General features: G+C 44.9%; 1 protein-coding gene across 1 annotated transcript in view; it reads right to left on the bottom strand.

Annotated features, from left to right (window-relative positions):
- Positions 1-1,914, bottom strand: part of TMEM26 (transmembrane protein 26) — a 38,776-nt gene extending 36,862 nt beyond the window's left edge. The window contains exon 1 of the mRNA XM_084845362.1: positions 1,575-1,914. Within this exon, the coding sequence (XP_084701488.1) occupies positions 1,575-1,768 (194 nt within the window). The 5' untranslated portion in view covers positions 1,769-1,914. The remainder of the gene's footprint in view (positions 1-1,574) is intronic.
- Positions 1,915-21,180: the final 19,266 nt, after the last annotated feature.

Consider the following 21,180-nt stretch of genomic DNA (forward strand, 5'->3'; position numbering starts at 1 on the left):
AACTCTGCTAAATTGTGTGGCTTTCCTTATGAAACTGGAGCCGTCAACCCAGTTTTCAGATGATGAATTCTCTTTCAGCCATGTCATTGTTTATTAAACTTATTAAAGGAGCATAGGACTTGAGCTGCATTCAGCACTTAGTAAAGCCTTCCCCAACATGGCACCTTCCTGATGTGTTGGACTACAACTCCCATCAGTCTCAGCCAGCCTGGCTAGTGGCAGGGGATGATGGGGATGTGATCCGAAACTTCTGAAGGGCACCGGGTTGGGGAAGGCCAGCATAGGACATGTTTTAATGTGTATAACCATTGTTGTTGATAACATGGCATTGTCAAAATAATGCATTGTTGGGGGGAGGATAAACTTTTGGGCATCATCTGAATTAAGGAACAAACAGAGGATACTCTCTGTGCTGTTGTATTGGATCTTTTACGGGGCTACAATTAAAAATCTGCAATGAGCATATGAATTTGGTGTGACTCATTCATTCATTCATTCATTCATCCATTCATGCTTTCTAAAAAGAGCAAAGTCTCTCACACGAAGAACCACGTCACTCAAAAGGTGCCTGGAACACTGGAGAGGCAATGTGTGTGTGTGTGTTCTGCTGACTTTACATTTTTCAATTGGCTTACTTTGGTCTTTGTTGTAGCCAGGCACCACATCATAAATGAGAAATAAAGTCCCAGGGAAACTGGATAAATACTAGTCGTTGGTCATAGGAGGAGGGAGGGAGGGCATTCTGGCAGGACCACCTAGTGTAGGATCTCAACTTTACCATGGAATCTAGCTGTGTGAAAATTTAGATTTTATATAAAGCAAGACTCTGGTCCTTATGGCCATTGGGAAAATGTCTGATTTAAACCAAATCCTACCAATCCAAGATTGATTGATTGATTGATTTCACTTGATTTGTACCCCGCCTTTCTACCAAGAAAAACGGCACTCAAGGCGGCTATGGAGCCAAAATTCTGGCCCCATGCAAAATTGCCACCTGATAAGCTGTTGCTCAAACTCAAGCCTTCTGTCTGCGTGTTCCTTGCTTCCAGAGATGTCACTTTCTTTAAGTCAATGCACAAAACTCTAGCAACACCCTATGTATATAGCACAGGCATGGTGATTCTCCAATGTCCTGTTACTTTCTGTCATTGTTTGACCTGCCAGCTTTAACGCAGACTGTGGCAAAGTCACCAAGGTAACCACGTAATCTAGCCTTCCCAGCTTGTGTTAAGCATAACCAAACAAATTCCTCTGCGAGTGTAAAATATGCCACCCCATTTCCCATCATGTTTCCTGTCCCAAGATGTAAAAAAAAAAAAAAAAATGATTTGGAAACAGCCTGTTCTTAAGTTTCCACAAGAAAGAAAGAAAGAAAGAAAGAAAGATGAAATTAGAATTGGACAGGCTAAAGCACAGTGTGGAGGTTCAGGGGAAGGACCGGACCTGAAAATGTTATGAATGACAAAGAGCAGCAGTCCAGGCTGCAAGCTGTAACTTTGGGAGCAGATATAAAGAGCCACAGAGATTGAGAGAGAGAGAGAGAGAGAGAGAGAGAGAGTCAGAGATTTGCTTACCATTTGTAGCCTTTGCCTTGTTTAAATTTGAGAGTGAGCACTGTTTCCAAGCAAAGGGGGAGATTAAGCAGTGCCAGCAGCCAATATTTGCGCTCCTTCTTCACTTCAGTCACTCTCCAGACCCCAATCAGGGAATGCAAGAAAAAGAGCAGCCGAGTAACCAGGGCATTGAACAGCACAAGCAGTTCCATCATGAGCTGACCTCCCACCCACCTCCTCCAGTCCTCCAGCCCCAGTAGGGACCCAGCGCCTATGAGCAGCAAAGGGGAGAGCCGCAGGATGCTCTGTGTGCACGCAGAGCAGCTGGGCAGACCTTTTCTCTTGTTCCATCTCCACAAAGGGGCCCATTATAACAAAACCAAAAAAAAAAGAAACAGCCTTGTCCCTCCCCCAGACTTCCTGAAAACTCTTGGGGAGAAGGGGGGGAATCAAAACCAGACAGCCAAAGAACTAGAGTGCAGGACTTCTGCACTGGCTAACTTTAAGAATGATGACTGGCTAACATCACAGGAACACAGTCATGATTTTAAAAAACCCCCACAAAACTCCGTGTTTCCTGCTTCAGTGCCACATTTTGCCATTCGTTTCTGAGATCAACAGAGAGACAAGTTTGCTAAGAAAGGAAAAAAGCGGGCTGGATTGTTTCTGAATTTACAACTCAAATAGCCCCTGTGTGTGCGTGCGTGCGCATGCATGTGCATGCTATTTTAATGCTGTAGTCTTTATTCCGAAGAACATTACAGCCCCATAGAACTTAATGCAGGCCCCTTATTAAAAAAAAACAACCCCACCACCACCACCACTCTGGAGAGTTCCTTATTTTGGAGATTTTTATTTGCCCCCCATGTTAAGTATCTACCTATACACTGTGGGAACACACCCGTGTTATGTTTCAAGACTGCTTTACAGGAGTGGTGCTGGGCATCCCTTCAGGAGTTCCCTCCTCCCTTTTTCTTAAATAGAACCCCTGTGCTCAAGGCCAGCCTTAGGGGTGAGTAAGCTGGGCATTTGCCCCAGGCACTGAGCTGAGGGGGTCACCACGCTGAGCTGAGTGGCTGTGTTTTTTTAATCTACTGTCTGCAGTGAGCTAGGGTGGCAAAAAGCAAGCGTCTGTAACCTTTTTCTCCCAAGATTCTACAGGTTGTTTGGGGACTAACTACAAAAACGATCTTCCTTCAATTCTCTTTGAAGTATGTTTCTTTTCCCATTTCCAATTTGATATCATTTGTGCTAGGTAAAAATTGGTGGAACACAGCTTTACTTTGAGGCAACGTTACCAAGCACTTTCAACCTCAAGTACTGGAAACACTATAAGCACTACATTAATAATAATAAAATAAAGCTGTAAGCTGTGAGAGGTCAGCTGGATACCATTTTTATTTATACCTTTTCTTTATTATTTTTAAACATAAAATAATGGATATTCTGTTACACTGTTTTGCAACCCTTCACAAGCCATACAACTTGGTTGATACTTCAAAGCTGCAGGGCTGCCGGGGGGGCGGGGGGGGAATTTGTCCCAGGCCACCACAAAGCAAGCCCCCACCCCAGCCTCACTGCCTCTGTGTATGATTGGGCCCTGCCCTGACCCTGCCACATTGCTCACCAGAATTCTTGGTATTTGGGGTAAAGTTTTTATAAAAAGGGGAAATGGTATATTACAGTGTTAGAAGACACTGAATCTCAGCATGTAATTGTGACATCATGGAATCTCTCCCCGACCATGATGAAGTAAATATTTTACGTACAGTGGTGAGAAAAAGTGTGTGAACCCTAATGACAGATAATTACAGAAATTCCATAGTTCATACCATGACAGCCTTCGTTAATCAAAATCAGTCCTTTTCTAAATATCCAATAGGGTTTATATTAACCAATTCCATGCCTTGTGAAATAAAAGGATGTATAAATTAGGCAGACAATGAGTACTTAAGAGTCAGGGTATGTGCAAAAGTAAGTGAACCCCTGGTTGCATCAGTTCAATTAAAGGGAATAATTAGAATCAGGTGTTTAAGTAATTAGGTAGATCTTCAGGGTTTGGGAGGCCCCACCCTATAAAAGGATCAGAAACTTTGTGAGTTTGGTCTTCACCATACAGTTGTGTGAAAACACATTATACCACAATTAAAAGACATCTCTGAGGACCCCAGGAAAGCAGTTATTGCTGCTCATCAGTCTAGAAAAGGTTACAAAACCATTTGTAAGGATTTGGGGCTCAACCAATCCACCATCAGACAGATAGTCTACAAATGGAGAAGGTTCAAGACCACAATCACTCTACCCAGGAGCTGTTGTCCTACCAAAATCTCTCCAAGAACAAACCAGTGCATCATCCAGGAAGCCAAAAAGAGCCCCAGTGTAACATCCAAGGATCTTCAGGCCACTCTCGCCTTGGCTAATTTGAGTGTTCATGATTCAACTATCAGAAAAAGGGTAACACGAATGGTGTTCATGAGAGGATAGCCAGGAGGAAACCACTGCTCTCTAAAACGAACACTGCTGCCCTTCTGAAGTTTGCTAAAGATCACATTGATGATCCCCAAGACTTCTAGAACAATGTTCTCTGGGCAGACAAGCAAAGGTAGAACTTTTGGGCCCCAGAGAGAAATGTTATGCTTGGTGAAAAACAAACACTGAGTTTGAACAGAAGAACCTCACCCCAACTGTCAAGCATGGTGGTGGGAATGTGATAGTTTGGGCCTGCTTTGCTGCCGCAGGAGCTGGATGGCTTGCCACCATTAACATAACCATGAATTCTGCAGTGTTTCAGAAGATTATAGAGGAGAATGTCAGGCCACCCGTCTGTGAGCTGAAGCTGAACCAAAAGTGGGTCACGCAACAAAACAATGATCCTAAACTTACAAGCAGATCTACAAAAGAATAGCTATGGAAGAAGACATTCCGTGTTTTAGAATGGCTTAGTCAAAATCCAGACGAAAACCCCATCAAAATGTTGTGGCAGGACCTGAAGTGAGCTGTTCATGCAAGGAAGCCCTCAAATGTCACTGAGTTGAAGCAGGAGGAATGGGCCAAAGTTCCTCAAAACCAATGTGAGAGACTGACCATTACAGGAAATCCTTACTTGAAGACATTGCTGCTCAAGAGGGTGCCGCCAGGTACTGAATCTAAAGGTTCACATACTTTTTTCACACATGGGTATTGAATGTTGAATCAGTTGTGAATAAATAAATGTTGAAAAAGCATCATGTTTGTGTGTCATTTGTTTCATCCGGTTATCTATTGTTCTTTATCTAGCATTATGGAGTTAGGTTAGATTAAGATCTAATAACATCTTAGGGTGGAAATATGTGACAATTCTAAGGGGTTCACAAACTTTTTCTTGCCACTGTAGTTGTGCGTGAAACAAATTAGATGCTAATTTCAGGCTTAAGCTGGCTGTAAAATGTGTCCTTGGGAGGCTGGGAGGGAGGGGCTTGCATATTATAAGGGAGTCTAAACCCATCATGGTAAAATAAAATCTTAGTTTATGTCTGGGCAGCAATAGAGATAAAATTGGTCAAACAGGCTAAGTAGTCCCGGTTTCAGAGTTTGCTGTAAGGTGAGAAGGAACAAGGAAGGCTTTCAAGGGGGGATTCTGGGGCAGAGCAGGCAGTCTGTTCTAGTCACAGAAAGAACTCCAGGGAAAGAGTTCAAGGAGTGAGTGAGTGAGTGAACACCACCTAAGATTTCCAGGCAAGGTGCCACTGGAGAGTTGTTTTCTGTGGCAGTTACCACAGGGAAAGGCGTAGGAGCAGTGTGAGGTAGAGCTGTGTACAAATGGCTTCTATGGGACCGCAGTGGCTTAGTGGTTAAGACGCTGAACTGCAGACCGGAAGGTCGGCAGGACAGCAGTTCGAGACCCAAGTGCTGCGTGACGGAGCAAGCTCTCGTCTTCAGTCCCAGCTCCTGCCAACCTAGCAGTTCGAAAGCAAGAAATTGCAAGTAGATAAATAGGTACCGCTTCGGCGGGAAAGGTAACAGTGTTCCGTGCACCTCGGTGTTCAGTCATGCTGGCCACATGACCACGGAAGTGTCTTCGGACAGCGCTGGCTCTTCAGCTTAGAAATGGAGATGAGCACCACCCCCTAGAGCTGGATATGACTGGCTGGGGACACCTTTACCTTTACTTGTGGGCTCACTATTGGCAGGAGTTGTAGCACAGGTTCTTTCTTTCTGCCTAAGGGTTTTTGGTTTATTACTCTGCTCCTGCAAGTGGCAACAGCATCAGCTATGGTGAAGCTTTCACTTTTCTGAGGCAGAATTTTGAATTTCTTTTGGTGGTATTTTTGAGCTTCCCTAATCACTGCAAGGTGGCCAAGGGTGCTGTGTGTGTTTTCTCTCTCCATTACACATCTTTCCATGGCTCTGCAGCCTCCCAGGCCGCCTGCACTTTCTGAACTGAAGAAGCCCCATGGGAGGAATTGCCTCATGTCTTCCTCAAGATGGCTTTAACTGAAGTGTGGGAAGCCGAGGAGGCTACAGGCTGCCACAGATTACTGTACAATGACAGAAAGGACACCCATGCACACTCCTCAGCCACCTCGTAAGTAAGGGTAAACACAAGAACCTGACACCCAACCAATGAAAATTTATCTGAAATGTCTTCTCCTTTCAATTTCTTTTTGAAAGCAATTCCTTTTCTATCCAATGGAATGAGAATGGTAAAAAAAAAAAAAAAATCTGGAGTGTGAGGCGCCCAATCTTGTCTGATCTCAGAAGCTAAGCAGGGTCACCCCTAGTTAGTACTTGGATAGGAGACCGCCTGGGAATCAGGCTTCCTGCATCGAGCAGGGGGTTGGACTCGATGGTCTTGTAGGCCCCTTCCAACCCTATGATTCTATGATTCTGTGACAGGCCTTAAGGGAAGAATCCTTCTTTCCTCAGTAGTGGAGAAGGCCAGCAACAGGACACAACCAGAAGACCTGTGAGACTGAGCCCCAGGAAGCAGAAACATGCTCGGTCAGAAAGGGTTTGGAATTTGGAGGAAGTATTCAGGAGACGCACAACCCAATACCTATTCCCTTAGCCTCATTTAAGAAAAAACAGAGCACATCTATCATTCTGCTTGATCCCAGGGCAAGGAAGAGCCGCAGGCAAGAGTTCTCAGATGTAGTCCAAGCATGCAATGCATGTGGCCCCCAGTTTTGTACACATATGCATGGGTCCATGTAGGGGGCAGCAGCAAGGCCCCCAATGTTACACCTGCACCAGGCCCCATAAACCCTCTGGGTGGCCCTGCAAAGTTGACCTGAGGGGGGGACCAAAGGCACTCCTCGCCCAGGACGCTATGTGTCCTAGGGTCAGCCCTGGCTGTGCTAGATTGTTGGTCCTGGGTAGGGAGATATGGGGCTGGATCCAGGCTTGGTCCATGCCAGCCCTGCCACTAGGCAGACCCCCTCACACATCATCATCATCAGTTCATTTGTATGCTGCTTTTCCATGGTAAAACCATGCTCAAAGCAGCTTACAACAACATCAAGGAAATTTACACAATAACATTTCCAAATAATTAATGTTCACTAATCATAACGAGGTTTAAATACACATACACATAAAAACATTTCATTTGAATAAATATACACTAAGATTAAACAATCCAGTAATAATTATACTAAGGGCAAACAATGCAGATTTTTATTTACACTTACAGGCACTACAACAGGAGTGAGGAATGAAGGGGCAGTGAATGGTTATTTAATTTATGACAATGGCCTTTTTTTTTACTGCCGGGAACAGGGAGAGATGCTTGTGAGACTTTCTGCCTCAGGTGCCAAAATAATTTGCTGGCCCTGTCCTACCTAGAGTAGACCTATTGAAATCAATGGACATAAAGTGGCCGTGACTACTCCCATTATTTTCAGTGGGTCTGCTCCAAGTATGACTAAGTCTGGATCCAACTCATGGATTTGCACTGCAGCTCAGCCATGGAGACACTGAAGCAGGCTCCATCCCATATTATCATGGGCTTCAGACAATGGACGTGCAGTAAGACAGCTACCAGCCAACCCTCCTTGTAGATTCAGGACTTTGATTCTTTATTTATGACAAATTTATTGGTTCTATTTGTCACTCCACACTTTCCACTCTGAGTGGCATCTTATCCTCACAACAAGCCCATGTGATAGTTTATGCTGACAGATGGCTTTTCTACACAAGGCTGTTAATCCTCTGAATCTACTTCTGGATATATCGCAGAATTGAAATCTGAGCACTACACAAGGAGTCTTTCCTTTCCTGCTTTTCTGCTTCATAACCTCTAGGTGGCATTGTGGTATAGCAAATACAAAAGAGGAAATTGCGTTTTCTTTTGCGTTCACAATTGTCACATTTCCCCTGCTCTAAAACAAAAAGCAAAAACTGCTGAAAGTGCTGGTTAGACCCAGAAGTGAAACTAGAGGGTCACAATGTCATCTACAGAAGCCATAAGCAACCATGAGTAGGGAATGACAAGTGCACATAAATGCCCCATGTAGAAATGCCCAGGGAGTTCCCCCATACCTACATGGTCACCTTCACAGCTGAGTAGAGATTTGATGCTGGATTTCACACAGCCAAGACCATCATCCTAGCCAGTATACTACTTTGGGCTGGTTCACACATATCTGCTCAGCCCTTTTTAACTGCCATGTCAAGTTGGGACTTGTGTACTAGGGGTATATGAAACCCCACTTACCTGGCTCCGCTGGGTTCAGCGAGCGGGGGGAGGCGATCCAGTCCTCCCCCCGGAATCCTCGACAGGGGGGAGGCAATCCGTTCCTCCCCCCAGAATCCTGCCTGGGAGGCTCCGTTCTGCGGCCAGTCCATGGAGCCGCCAGCCAGGCCAATCCGCAGTGGGGGGCCCATCCGTTGCCAGGCTGCTGCTGACGCAAATGGTGCCCTGCGTAGGGGACGCCATTTGCATCTCTATGCTAGGCCATGATAGGTTATGTAGATATTTACGTAGCCTATCACAGCTAAAGCAGGGACACAAATGGTGTCACCTACGCCATTTGTGTCCCTGCTGTAGCCGTGATAGGCTACGCAAATATTTACTTAGCCTATTATGGCTGAAATGGGGATGCAAATGGCGGCCGTTACGCCATTTCCGTCCCTGTCTTTTTCTGTGTTAGGCTACGTAGATAGTTACATAGCCTATCACGGCAACAGCAGGGATGCAAATGGCGTAGCGGCCGCCATTTGCGTTCCCGCTTTAGCCGTGATAGGCTACATAAATATTTACGTAGCCTATCACGGAAAAATGCAGGGACGCAAATGGTGGCCACCAAGACAGCCACCATTTGCGGCCGCAGCAGCCTGGAAGACGACCCAGAGCTGCTGCCACCGCCACCGCATCCACCACCAGGTAGGTCCATTCCAGGGGGGGATTGTGGGGGGCGGCGGGGGGGCAAGGCTGTTCCGCCACAGATTCCGGGGGGCTGGATTCTTTAGAATCTGGCCTCACTGGAGTCTGTGGCGGAATTCTCCAAAATCCCTATTGTGTACATGAATGGTCTGTGATCCACCACAGATGCAATACCACAGATAAGAAGGTTTCAGGCCACCTCAGATGCAATGCTTCCCAACAGAGTCTGATGATATATTAATCTGTGACTCCAAGTCCTCAGGTGAAATAATGTGATAAGCAAAAATGTGGAAACCAGACCACAGGTCCAGCACGATCAAAAGCAGGACCACATCAGATGAGGATTGGTTGCTGTTTATGCTGGAGCATCACAGTCTTTGACCCTAAGGTCACATGCAGACAATTATAACTCTGCACCAACTAGAGTCATTTCCTCTCTACCACTGCTGTGGCATTAGCATTGGTAGCTTAATAATTGCATGAACTTAATGAGAATACAGAGCCCATTTGTGCTCCTCTAGTAATAGCCGGTACTTTCTCTAGCCCCATACAGGTCAACGGAATGGGGAAACTGACTAGACCAGTTCACAAACTCTTCTCATTTCAGCTTCCCATCAAGAATTATGCTCAGAACAAGTGATTCATTCTGAAACACAGGAGATGGGTGTCAGGGCTGGAACTGAGCCCATAGAGCCCCAACACAGCTCTGATTCTGAGAAAGAGCTACAACCCGTGGGAGAGGAGCCCGCTCGTCTCTCAGAGGCGCAGCTGCAGGGAGAGGCCCCCTCTGCTTGCATTCCTGAGAGAGATAGTTACCCTGGCAGCAAAAGAGCAGGAGATCGGTTGTTGCTAGATGCAAGGTGCTGGTGCAGAGAGAGGCACGAGGTGGAGGGCGCCGAGAGGAGGCGCTCAGCCCGCTTGGCGCTACGGCAACGGCTGCGCGCCAATGCCCCGCGGATAAGCGGGGAGACTCCCCTCCTAGCACATAGGTTTCAGGGCTTTCCCGCCCTTCTCCTTCAAACGGGGACCAACTGCGTACATGGAGCTTAGGTTACTCTGTTAAGATACCCTTTGCAGTTCCTTGCTCAGTCTCTGGCAATTAGCATCTGAAAGAGTCATTAAGTTGTAAAGGAATAAAGCCTTGGAAAGAATCCCCTTTATCTGCATTGTGTTTTGGCTACTGGAGGGGACTAAGAGGCAGCTAGGGCGCTCCTGACAGATGGGCTCCTCGAGCAGCAAATAATTCTTACTCTTATGGACTGTAAAGCAGGTGTGGGGAGCACTAAAACAGAGGACTGTTTGCTGGCAGTGGGTGGGGCCATACTGACAATGGGTGGGGGCAAGCTGACAGTGGGTGAGGCATCCCTTTTCTCCCTTGGACAGTGATAGGGAATGTGTGGCCCTCCAGATGTCATTGGACTGCAACTCCCACCAGCCCTAGCTAGCATAACCAATGGTGAGGAATAATAGGTACTATAATCCAACAACATATTCCCCAATTTGGATGGCTTTAGAAGGGGGTTCTCCAGCAAAGGAGATCGTTACCTTATCGTGGTGCTGGAGCTTGAGCACCTCAATGACGTCATGAGCTAAACCATGAAGGGACACCCAAGACGGGAAGGTCATGGCAGAGAGGTCAGACTAAATACGATCCCTGGGGAAGGAAATGGCAACCCACCCCAGTATTCTTGCCGTGAAAACTAAATGGATCAGTACAACCAGAGATATGTCGGTATACCATTGGAAGATGGGACTCCCAGGTCGGAAGATGGTCAAAATGCTATTGGGGAGGAACAGAGGATAAGTTCAACTAGCCCCAGATGTGATGACGCAGCTAGCTCAAAGCCGAAAGGACGGCTGGCAGCCGATGGTGCTGGTGGTGAACGACAAATCCGATGTTCTAAAGATCAACACACCATAAGAACCTGGAATGTAAGATCTATGAGCCAGGACAAATTGGATGTGGTTATTGGGGAGATGTCAAGATTAAATATAGACATTTTGGGCGTCAGTGAACTGAAATGGCCTGGAATGGGCCACTTCACATCAAATGACCACCAGATCTACTACTGTAGACAAGAGGACCACAGAAGAAATGGAGTAGCCTTCATAATTAATAATAAAGTGGCTAAAGCAGTGCTTGGATACAATCCAAAAAATGACAGAATGATCTCAATTCGAATTCAGGGTAAGCCATTTAACATCACAGTGATCCAAATATACGCCCCAACCACAGATGCTGAAGAAGCAGAAGTAGATCAGTTATATGAGGATCTGCAGCACTTACTGGATAGTACGCCAAAAAAAGATGTTATTTTCATTACAGGGGACTGGAATGCTAAGGTGGGTAGTCAAACGACACCTGGAATTACAGGCAAGCATGGTCTGGGAGAACAAAATGAAGCAGGACATAGGCTGATAGAATTTTGCCAAGACAACTCACTCTGCATAACAAACACTCTCTTCCAACAACCTAAGAGACGACTTTATACATGGATTTCACCAGACAGTCGACACCGAAATCAGATTGACTACATCCTTTGTAGCCAAAGGTGGCAGACATCTATGCAGTTGGTAAAAACAAGACCTGGAGCTGATTGTAGTTCAGATCACGAACTTCTTATTGCACAAGTTAGAATCAGACTAAAGAGAATAGGGAAGACCCACAGATCAGTGAGATATGAGCTCACTAATATTCCTCATGAATATGCAGTGGAGGTGAAGAATAGATTTAAGGGACTAGATTTAGTAGATAGGGTCCTGGAAGAACTATGGACAGAAGTTCGCAACATTGTTCAGGAGGCGGCAACAAAAAACGTCCCAAAAAAAAGAAAACCAAGAAGGCAAGATGGCTGTCTGCTGAGACACTGGAAGCAGTCCAAGAAAGAAGGAAAGCAAAAGGCAACAGTGATAGGGGGAGATATGCCCAATTAAATGCAAAATTCCAGAGGTTAGCCAGAAGAGAGAAGGAATTATTTTTAAACAAGCAATGCACAGAAGCGGAAGAAGATAATAGAATAGGAAGGACAAGAGACCTCTTCCAGAAAATTAGAAACATCGGAGGTAAATTCCAGGCAAAAATGGGTATGATCAAAAACAAAGATGGCAAGGACCTAACAGAAGCAGAAGAGATCAAGAAAAGGTGGCAAGAATATACGGAAGATCTGTATAGGAAGGATAATAATATCGCAGATATATTTGACGGTGTGGTCAGTGAGCTAGAGCCAGACATCCTGAAGAGTGAGGTTGAATGGGCCTTAAGAAGCATTGCTAATAACAAGGCAGCAGGAGATGACGGTATCCCAGCTGAACTGTTTAAAATCTTGCAAGATGATGCTGTCAAGGTGATGCATGCCATATGCCAGCAAATTTGGAAAACACAAGAATGGCCAACAGATTGGAAAAAATCAACTTATATCCCCATACCAAAAAAAGGGAAGCACCAAAAAATGTTCAAACTATCGAACAGTGGCACTTATTTCACATGCCAGTAAGGTAATGCTCAAGATCTTGCAAGGTAGACTCCAGCAATTCATGGAACGAGAATTGCCAGATGTACAAGCTGGGTTTAGAAAAGGCAGAGGAACTAGAGACCAAATTGCCAATATCTACTGGATAATGGAGAAAGCCAGGGAGTTCCAGAAAAACATCTATTTCTGTTTTATTGACTATTCTAAAGCCTTTGACTGTGTGGATCATAACGAATTGTGGCAAGTTCTTGGTGGTATGGGGATACCAAGTCATTTTGTCTGCCTCCTGAGGAATCTGTATAACGACCAAGTAGCAATGGTAAGAACAGACCACGGAACAATGGACTGGTTTAAGATTGGGAAAGGAGTACGGCAGGGTTGTATACTCTCACCCTACCTATTCAACCTGTACGCAGAACACATCATGCGACGTGCTGGGCTTGATGAAGCCAAGGCTGGAGTTAAAATCGCTGGAAGAAACATTAACAATCTCAGACATGCAGATGATACTACTTTGATGGCTGAAAGCGAGGAGGAGCTGAGGAACCTTATGACAAAGGTGAAAGAAGAAAGTGCAAAAGCTGGGTTGCAGTTAAACCTCAAAAAAACCAAGATTATGGCAACCAGCTTGATTGATAACTGGCAAATAGAGGGAGAAAACCTGGAGGCAGTGACAGACTTTGTCTTTCTAGGCGCAAAGATTACTGCAGACGCTGACTGCAGCCAGGAAATCAGAAGACGTTTACTTCTTGGGAGGACAGCAATGACAAATCTTGATAAAATAGTGAAGAGCAGAGACATCACACTGACAACAAAGGTCCGCATAGTTCAAGCAATGGTATTCCCCGTAGTAACCTATGGCTGCAAGAGCTGGACCATAAGGAAGATTGAATGAAGGAAGATAGATGCTTTTGAACTGTGGTGCTGGAGGAAAATTCTGAGAGTGCCCTGGACTGCAAGAAGATCAAACCAGTCCTTACTCCAGGAAATAAAGCCAGACTGCTCACTTGAGGGAATGATATTAAAGGCAAAACTGAAGTACTTTGGCCACATCATGAGAAGACAGGATACCCTGGAGAAGATGCTGATGCTAGGAAAAGTAGAAGGCACAACGAAGAGGGGCCGACCAAGGGCAAGATGGATGGATGATATTCTGGAGGTGACGGGCTCGACCTTGGGGGAGCTGGGGGTGGCGACGGCCGACAGGAAGTTCTGACGTGGGCTGGTCCATGAAGTCACGAAGAGTCAGAAGCGACTGACCGAATAAACAAGAACAGAAGGGGGTTGGACACATTCCTGGAGGAGAAGGCTATCAGTGGTTCCTAGTCCTGATGGCGATGTGCTACCTCCACTGCCAGAGACAGTGAGCCTATGTACACCAGTTGCTGGGGAACATGGGTGGGAGGGTGCTGTCACACTCATGCCCTGCTTGTGGGTTCCTGGTCGACAGCTGATTGGCCACTGTGTGAGCAGAATGCTGGACTAGATGGACCCTTGGTCTGATCCAGCAGGGCTCTTCTTGTGTTCTTATATCCGCATCCCTGCTGTAGGCCCTAGGTTGTCCAGCCCTGCAAAGGAAAGCTTTCACATGGAAGTGCTCAGGGCGCAATCCTATGCATGTTTAGACAGAAAAAAGTCCTACAACTCCCAGCATTCCCCAGGATGGCACCCTAAGAGGACCTTCTGTTTTAATTTAGGAAAAAAGAGTGCCACTGCTATCTGAAGTTTGGGAATTGCTGCCTAAGTGCCCATTGCATGTGCTGGATTGCGGCGTCCATGCTGAAGATTTTCTGAGGATTAAAATTTAATATCAGAAAACTCGTTTGAAGCCCTGCAGTTTTTCTGCCATTTGTAGCCGAGTTAATAACATATGTTCCTAGAGGATTACAGTCAATGATTAAGAAAATTAGGTTTGTTTGAATTTAATTTAGTTATATAAAGCCGCTACAATAATTTACAGATTTGATATTTAATATTTAATAACCTGGTTCTTCAAAGAATCCTCACAGTAATTGTGTCATTACATATTGAAATATTATCCCCATAAGTCATTTATATTTGCTAGTTGAGAAGAATGTTCATCAAGTCAGTCGGCTCAGCATGGACTATCTGATGAAGGAAGCTCACCATTATAGGTTAGGGGACCATTCCTGTGCCTGATACCCAATACGTCACAAGTCACTTGAGATGAATTTTCCAGCAAACACTTGTTGCAATAAGATGCTGCTGTTCTGTTTCCATGCCCTTTTATTTACTTTCATTGTGGCCTCGTTTTCTGTAACTATTAGAAAGACCCATTCTCTCCCCTTAGCTGCATTTTCTCCCGCTAAGTTTTCTAACCCACATGATCCAATCAGAATAAATCTAGCAGCTATTCATATATTTGCTTTTCCTGGGTATATAGGGCTGGTTGCCACTTACAACAGCCCCCACATGAGCATTGCTGGGCTTGCAGCTTGGCAGTCTTTTTGCAGGCTGCAGGAGCAGGCTGCAGCAGCTGCAAATACAACCCCTACATAGAGACTACAATTCTCACAGATGGGACCACCACATCAATGCTGCCTCGCTGTTTCCCCACCTCCACTCCCCACCACCCAATCCTGAGGTGCTGTCTTTCTTGATTGATTGACTGATTGTATTTCTATACCACCTTTCTGAAGCCAACCAAGGCAATTTGCAAACATTTCAGAAAATAAACCATGATCAAATAAAACAGAGTAAAATCAACTTTAAAAACCATAAATGGGGTAGGGGTGCTGAAAGAGTTTTGTTTCATGATACGTGGATTACCCTTATTTTTGTTTGCAGAGTAACCAGCCTTGGCATTGCTCCAGCTTATTATCATGGCAAAACTACATTGTGAGAAACACAACAGAGCATTCACAAGACCGGCAACCACGCCGAAAGAGTCAATGGTGGCTTTAGAACAGGGCTGGGCAACTTCCAGAGGTCCGGGAGCCATTTTTACCCCCTGGGCCCTGCCACAGGTTGCAGACCGCACAGTGTGTGACCCCTCCAAAAAGGGCTGAAACAGTTCCATAGTGTTACAATGGTTAAATTTAGCTTGTTTGCAAGCTAAACTTCACCTTTTTGATTCTCTACAGCCGCTACTGAGTGTGAAAAGGGCCAAATTTAGCTTGCAGACAAGCTAAATCTGGCTATTTGGTTGCTCTGTAGCTGCTATGGATGTCATTTTTTAAAACTTATTTTTAAAACAATTATTGGGGCCGCAGTGGGAGAGGACAGTGGGGGCCACATGTTGCACACCTCTGCTTTAAAACGTTACTGAGGCTATCTGGGTGCTTGACAGCTGCCAGCCTTGGGTCCAGCATGCTTAACATTGGATGCAAAAGCCACTGGCCATACAGATGAACCCAGGAGCAAAAGTAACTATTAAAAGGCCGTTTGCAAGGTTTGCCCAGATAACATTTTAATGTTTGAATTGAAAGAAAATTAGGGGCTTGGACCCAACTATTCTTTGTGCAAACAATGGGAAAGCTGTGCAGCTCATAGCAACCTCCTGCATTTTTAAGAGGTCAGGAGTGCTTTTTTGGTGCACAACGTATGTTCTAATAATAACCTGGCAGAGCTATGTTTTCTCTTGAAGCACAGCTCACATCAGAATATGACTGATTTTTATAAACCTGCAATAACTTAGGTGGCAAATCCAATAGACAAGAAGTCTTTAAATATGAGTCTCCTTTGCTGCTTGAGATCTGGGAAGGCAGTTTGCCCAAAGGCTGGAGGAAAGGTATTTATGGAACAGGCCTATTGTTGCCCTTCCCCTCCTGGCAGAGCCCAGCTGTCAGCATGAACTTGTTGGGCGTGAGTGGCCAATTTAAAGAAAAATCATGACCAATTTGCCAGTGGCAGCAGCTATAGTACTGAGCTGCTAGCTAGTAATCATGGCTGGAGAGAAGAGGCTTCTGGCTTTGCACCAGGCCCAGCATCACTGCCTGGCATATTGGGGCATCTGTTAGGGGCCCACACACCCTGGCAGGACTGACCAGGGCTGATTTCATTTAATCTCATCTCATCTCATCTCATTTATTACATTTCTGTACTACCCAATATCCAAAGCTCTCTGGGTGGTTTACAAAGATTAAAGCCCCAGCCTCATCTGGAGTACTGTATCCAGTTCTGGGCACCACACTTTAAGAAGGATGCAGACAAACTGGAGAGGGTTCAGGGGAGGGCAACGAAGATGATCAGGGGACTGGAAACAAAGCCCTATGAGGAGAGACTGAAAGAACTGGGCATGTTTAGCCTTGAGAAGAGAAGACTGAGGGGAGATAGGATAGCACTCTTCAAGTACTTGAAAGGTTGTCACAGAGAGGAAGGCCAGGATCCGTTCTTGATCATCCCAGATCGCAGGACACAGAATAATGGGCTCAAGTTACAGGAAGCCAGATTCCGGCTGAACATCAGGAAAAACTTCCTGACTGTTAGAGCAATACGACAATGGAACCAATGACCTAGGAAGGTGGTGAGCTCTCCCACACTAGAGGCATTCAAGATGAGGCTGGACAGCCATCTGTCGGGGATGCTCTGACTTGAATTCCTGCATTGAGCAGGGGGTTGGACTCGATAGTCTTATAGGCCCCTTCCACCCCTACTATCCTATGATTCTATGATATAATAGAATGGAATAGTATAAACCCAGTTAAAAACATAATGCTTTTAAATAGTCAATAACAGCAGTAACAAGCAATAAACCAACAATGCTGGCCTGCAGCAGCAGCCACTGGCCTCCCTCTCCCTCACAGGCATTACAAGAGCGGCAGTGGCAGCGGCATCCGTGGCTAAGACCATGAAAAAGTGAGGATGGGGAGCGGCTGGCAGCTTCCCTGCAAGTGTGCAAGTTTGTACATGGGTCTAATTGGAGCACATCATGTAACATGACAGAATTAGATTAATTTTGTGGGGACAGTTCCCACTTCTGAGGGGATCAAGGCTGCCAAGTTTCTGATGAATAGGTGCAGGGGATTTTGTGCAAGAGCAGCCTTTACATTTTGAGGGTATCCAAAAAGGACATACTTATCCCCCTATCTTCTTTGTGGGCCATTCTTTTGAAAATGACAGACAGCATAGAGGTGACCCTATGCAGAAAACTGCAGCATCTCCGAAGGATAGGAGTCCTGAAATTTGGGGGCTGTTTAGTCGCAAATCAGCTGTCCAGCCGCAAATACAGGGTGGCTGAAGCGTGGAGGGGACAATCCCCTCTGCGCTTCTCCTGCCCTGCATTGGATAGGTGGTCACCTCCAAGTTCAGAGGCGGCTGCCTATCCCCATAGGATTGTGCCCTTAGTGCAGGAGATGCCCTGGAGGTTAATGGTGTCATCTAAAGGGCCTGCAAACATCCATGTGTGAGAAATCTCAATAGCAGGATAAAAGCTCCATGTGAAGAAGCCCCATGCTGCTGTTGCCCCTGGAGTTGTAGCACCAAGTGCTACAACTACTGCGTCTGACTGTAGTGCCTATTATTCTGCAGACCAGATTCTTAATTTTCTTGTCTGCTTGCTGCGTTGAACAGGCTGAAACTGATCTCCACAATCTGCCTGTTGCCTCTGCCATGTCCAGGTTGACCACTGGAGATTCTGCTGTCTACCTTTGGGCTTCCGCCTTACCTGCTATGTGACAAAAAAATGAAGAGTCCGGTGGCACCTTACGGCAGCCTTCCCCAACCTAGTGCCCTCTAGATGTTTCCAACTGCAATGCCCATCATCCCCGACAATTGGCCAGTCTGGCTGGGGCTGATGGGTATTGGAGTCCAAAACATCTGGAGGGCATGAGCTTTGGTGTGTTCATGTGTGAAGCAGAGAGAAATGCATGATTCTGGGCATTACTCTTGCTGAGGCTGTCATCCAGTAGCTCAGATAACAAAAATAAGGGTAATCCACGTATCATGAAACAAAACTCTTTCAGCACCCCTACCCCATTTATGGTTTTTAAAGTCATCCAGTACTAAATGATCAATTCACTGCAGACCTTCTCTAAACTATGATAGTATTAATAAGGTTGTTTTCTATCCATTTTTATGGAATCCACTCAGTGCTATGATATCTGCCCACTTCTGAAATCTCCGTCAGTGGACTGTAATATAAAAAAATCTGTTGCAACACCTAAAGCAAACATGTCCTGTCTTTCATGCACTTCCTCACACAGGACATCTGGAATATAAATACTGCCACTGACCTTTGGTTTACTTTGATTCCAGGGACTGAATACAATGGAAATAACTTTCAGGGTTGTTTTTTTTTAGTGGCATTTGAGAATATATTTTAACAAATTTGTTAATGTGACACAACTCTTTTACCCCTGTTACTAAATATTAGATATATCACTGTGAAAGAAAAATAGTTCTGGAGAGCAGGAGGATACAGTACTGTTAAATACTAGGGGCACAAGCCCGAAAACATTAGTCATCATAACTAAGGTCTCATTCACACATACAAGGATAAAGGGCTAAACCTGTTTCTGGACTGTACCACTTCAGATTACAAGTGGAAGATCACATAGGTGAAAGCTTCTCCATGCAAACACACCTCTCTGAATATAGAAAACTAGCATATCAGGGAGAAGGTTTGTAGCTTAGTCTTCTCCTGACATGCTAATTAGTTATGTGTGGGGATTTTTTTTCATGCAGAATCTGAAGAATCTACTATCTAGGAACAGGTTGGCCTCTCCATCTGCTGTTTGTCTGAACCAGGCCTTAAACTGGATTTACAATGCAATCCTATGCATGTCTACTCAGAAATAAGTCTCACTGAACTTTATGGGACATCCTTCCATGCATAGTATTGCAGCCTTAAAAGGTAAAGGTGTCCCCAGTCAGCCATGTCCAACTCTAGGGGGTGGTGCTCATCTCCATTTCTAAGCCGAAGAGCCAGCACTGTCCGAAGACGCTTCCGTGGTCATGTGGCCGGCATGACTGAACACCGAGGTGCACGGAATGCTGTTACCTTTCCCGCCAAAGCAGTACCTATTTATGTACTTGCAATTTCTTGCTTTCGAACTGCTAGGTTGGCAGGAGCTGGGACTGAAGACGGGAGCTCACTCCGTCACGCAGCACTCGGGTCTCGAACTGCTGACCTGCCGACCTTCCGGTCTGCAGTTCAGCGTCTTAACCACTAAGCCACCGGGGCCCTTAGTTGCAACTAAATCCCATCCCATTGCTTTCAATGGGATTTGCTCATGCCTAATCTTTGCTGGATTAGCCCCCACATCATCCAATTAAGTTAGAAGAAAGGCTTCCGTTAACAGCTGGGGGGGGTATGGGGGGTCCAGCAAATTGGGAGGGGAGGGGTAATGCTTCCTCACCAGCTGCAATCCCCCTTGAAAAATCACCCTTGCATGGCAATTAAACAAATAAAGAAATCTTCCATTGGCATCAATAGACACTCAGGGCTCTGGGGGTCCTGGAAACAGAATCAGAACCAGGGCTCCCAAACAAGTGTGTATAGGACTGTAGCCTGACTAAAACTATCTGTGGCTTTTGCATATCTCTATTGAGAGCCAGTGTGGTGTAGTGGATACTAGGGTGCTAGACTTCACATTCCTGCTTAGTCATGTAACTCAGTGGATGACTTTGGACCAGTCACTACCTCTCAGCCAAGCCTACCTCACAAGGCTGTTGCAAGGATAACGTTAGATAATCCAATATACCGATTAGCAAGCAGAGACAGACCTGGAAAAATGCTAGAAAATGTGTTTTAATTACATTTCATGAGCTTCATCAGAGGCAATGTTCACTTCTTATCTCCCGAGTACGGAATCATTTTTCCTTTCGAGACAACATCAAAACTGGCTGGTGTTGCCTTCCTCTTCCCCCTCAATAATCCTACTAAAGTCCTTGCAGGAAAGGTATGATAAAAACATGATGAGCAAATAAACTGAGCTTCCTGAATATCAAATATGAACAATTGGCTTAAATTTGAAAAAAAGAGAGAAACATAAAATAAAGCAGATAAGAACTTGCTCAATGATCTAAGTAAATTGATTGCTAATTCTTAGGTAACGAAAAGAGATGTCTGATCAACAGTATTGAATTAAGTGTTATTTGAGGAAACATCCAATATCTGACTCAGACTAATACTAGAATTTGATGGAATGATATCATGAAATTACTTGCTTGGGTTTTTTTTTTATGTTTAATACAAGTACTTTTGCTTCGTTACCAAGGAGATAAATCAATTACAGGAGAATAGAGAATGAGGAGAAGATAAATCCATTTTGCTGCATAATTCCCAATTTAGAACTTCAAATTCCTCAGAATAGGTGTGTCCCTTTAAAAAGAATAATATAGAGAGACAGAGTGCATATCAATAAAACTAAACATAATGTCTCAAAAGGCAAGTCTTTTTTTTCTCTACTAACCATCCTGCATATACAGAATGGTAGAAATATTAGTTCCCTATTGTTTAGTGCAAAATGAGCACTTTAGAAGAATTGGAGATATAAATCAATGTCATAAAAGGGGCTATATGAGAAAGAAAGCAAAATGAAATCTGACATCTAACTTGCAAAACAAAACCAAATAGATACTGTGAGAAATCTCAGCTACTAAAATCTGTGACACGTTGCTATTTCTGCTGTGGTGGATGGTGTCAAGGAAACAGTTTTTGAATCAGATTTGTATCTCTATGGCTTGTTTGCCCATGTATTTCAATCTTGCCTTGATTCCCTGTAACCTTTCCCCCTACCTTTATTTGTCTTCTGCGCATTTTGTCAGAGATAAAATAGTAATTCAGTGGATGTCATGTACAAAATGAAAAGGAGAAGTATAAAATCCCCTA

The sequence above is a fragment of the Heloderma suspectum genome, chromosome 3 (assembly GCF_057233095.1).
Source record: "Heloderma suspectum isolate Gila_16-S chromosome 3, 16-S_ref, whole genome shotgun sequence".
NCBI classification, from domain to species: domain Eukaryota; kingdom Metazoa; phylum Chordata; class Lepidosauria; order Squamata; family Helodermatidae; genus Heloderma; species Heloderma suspectum.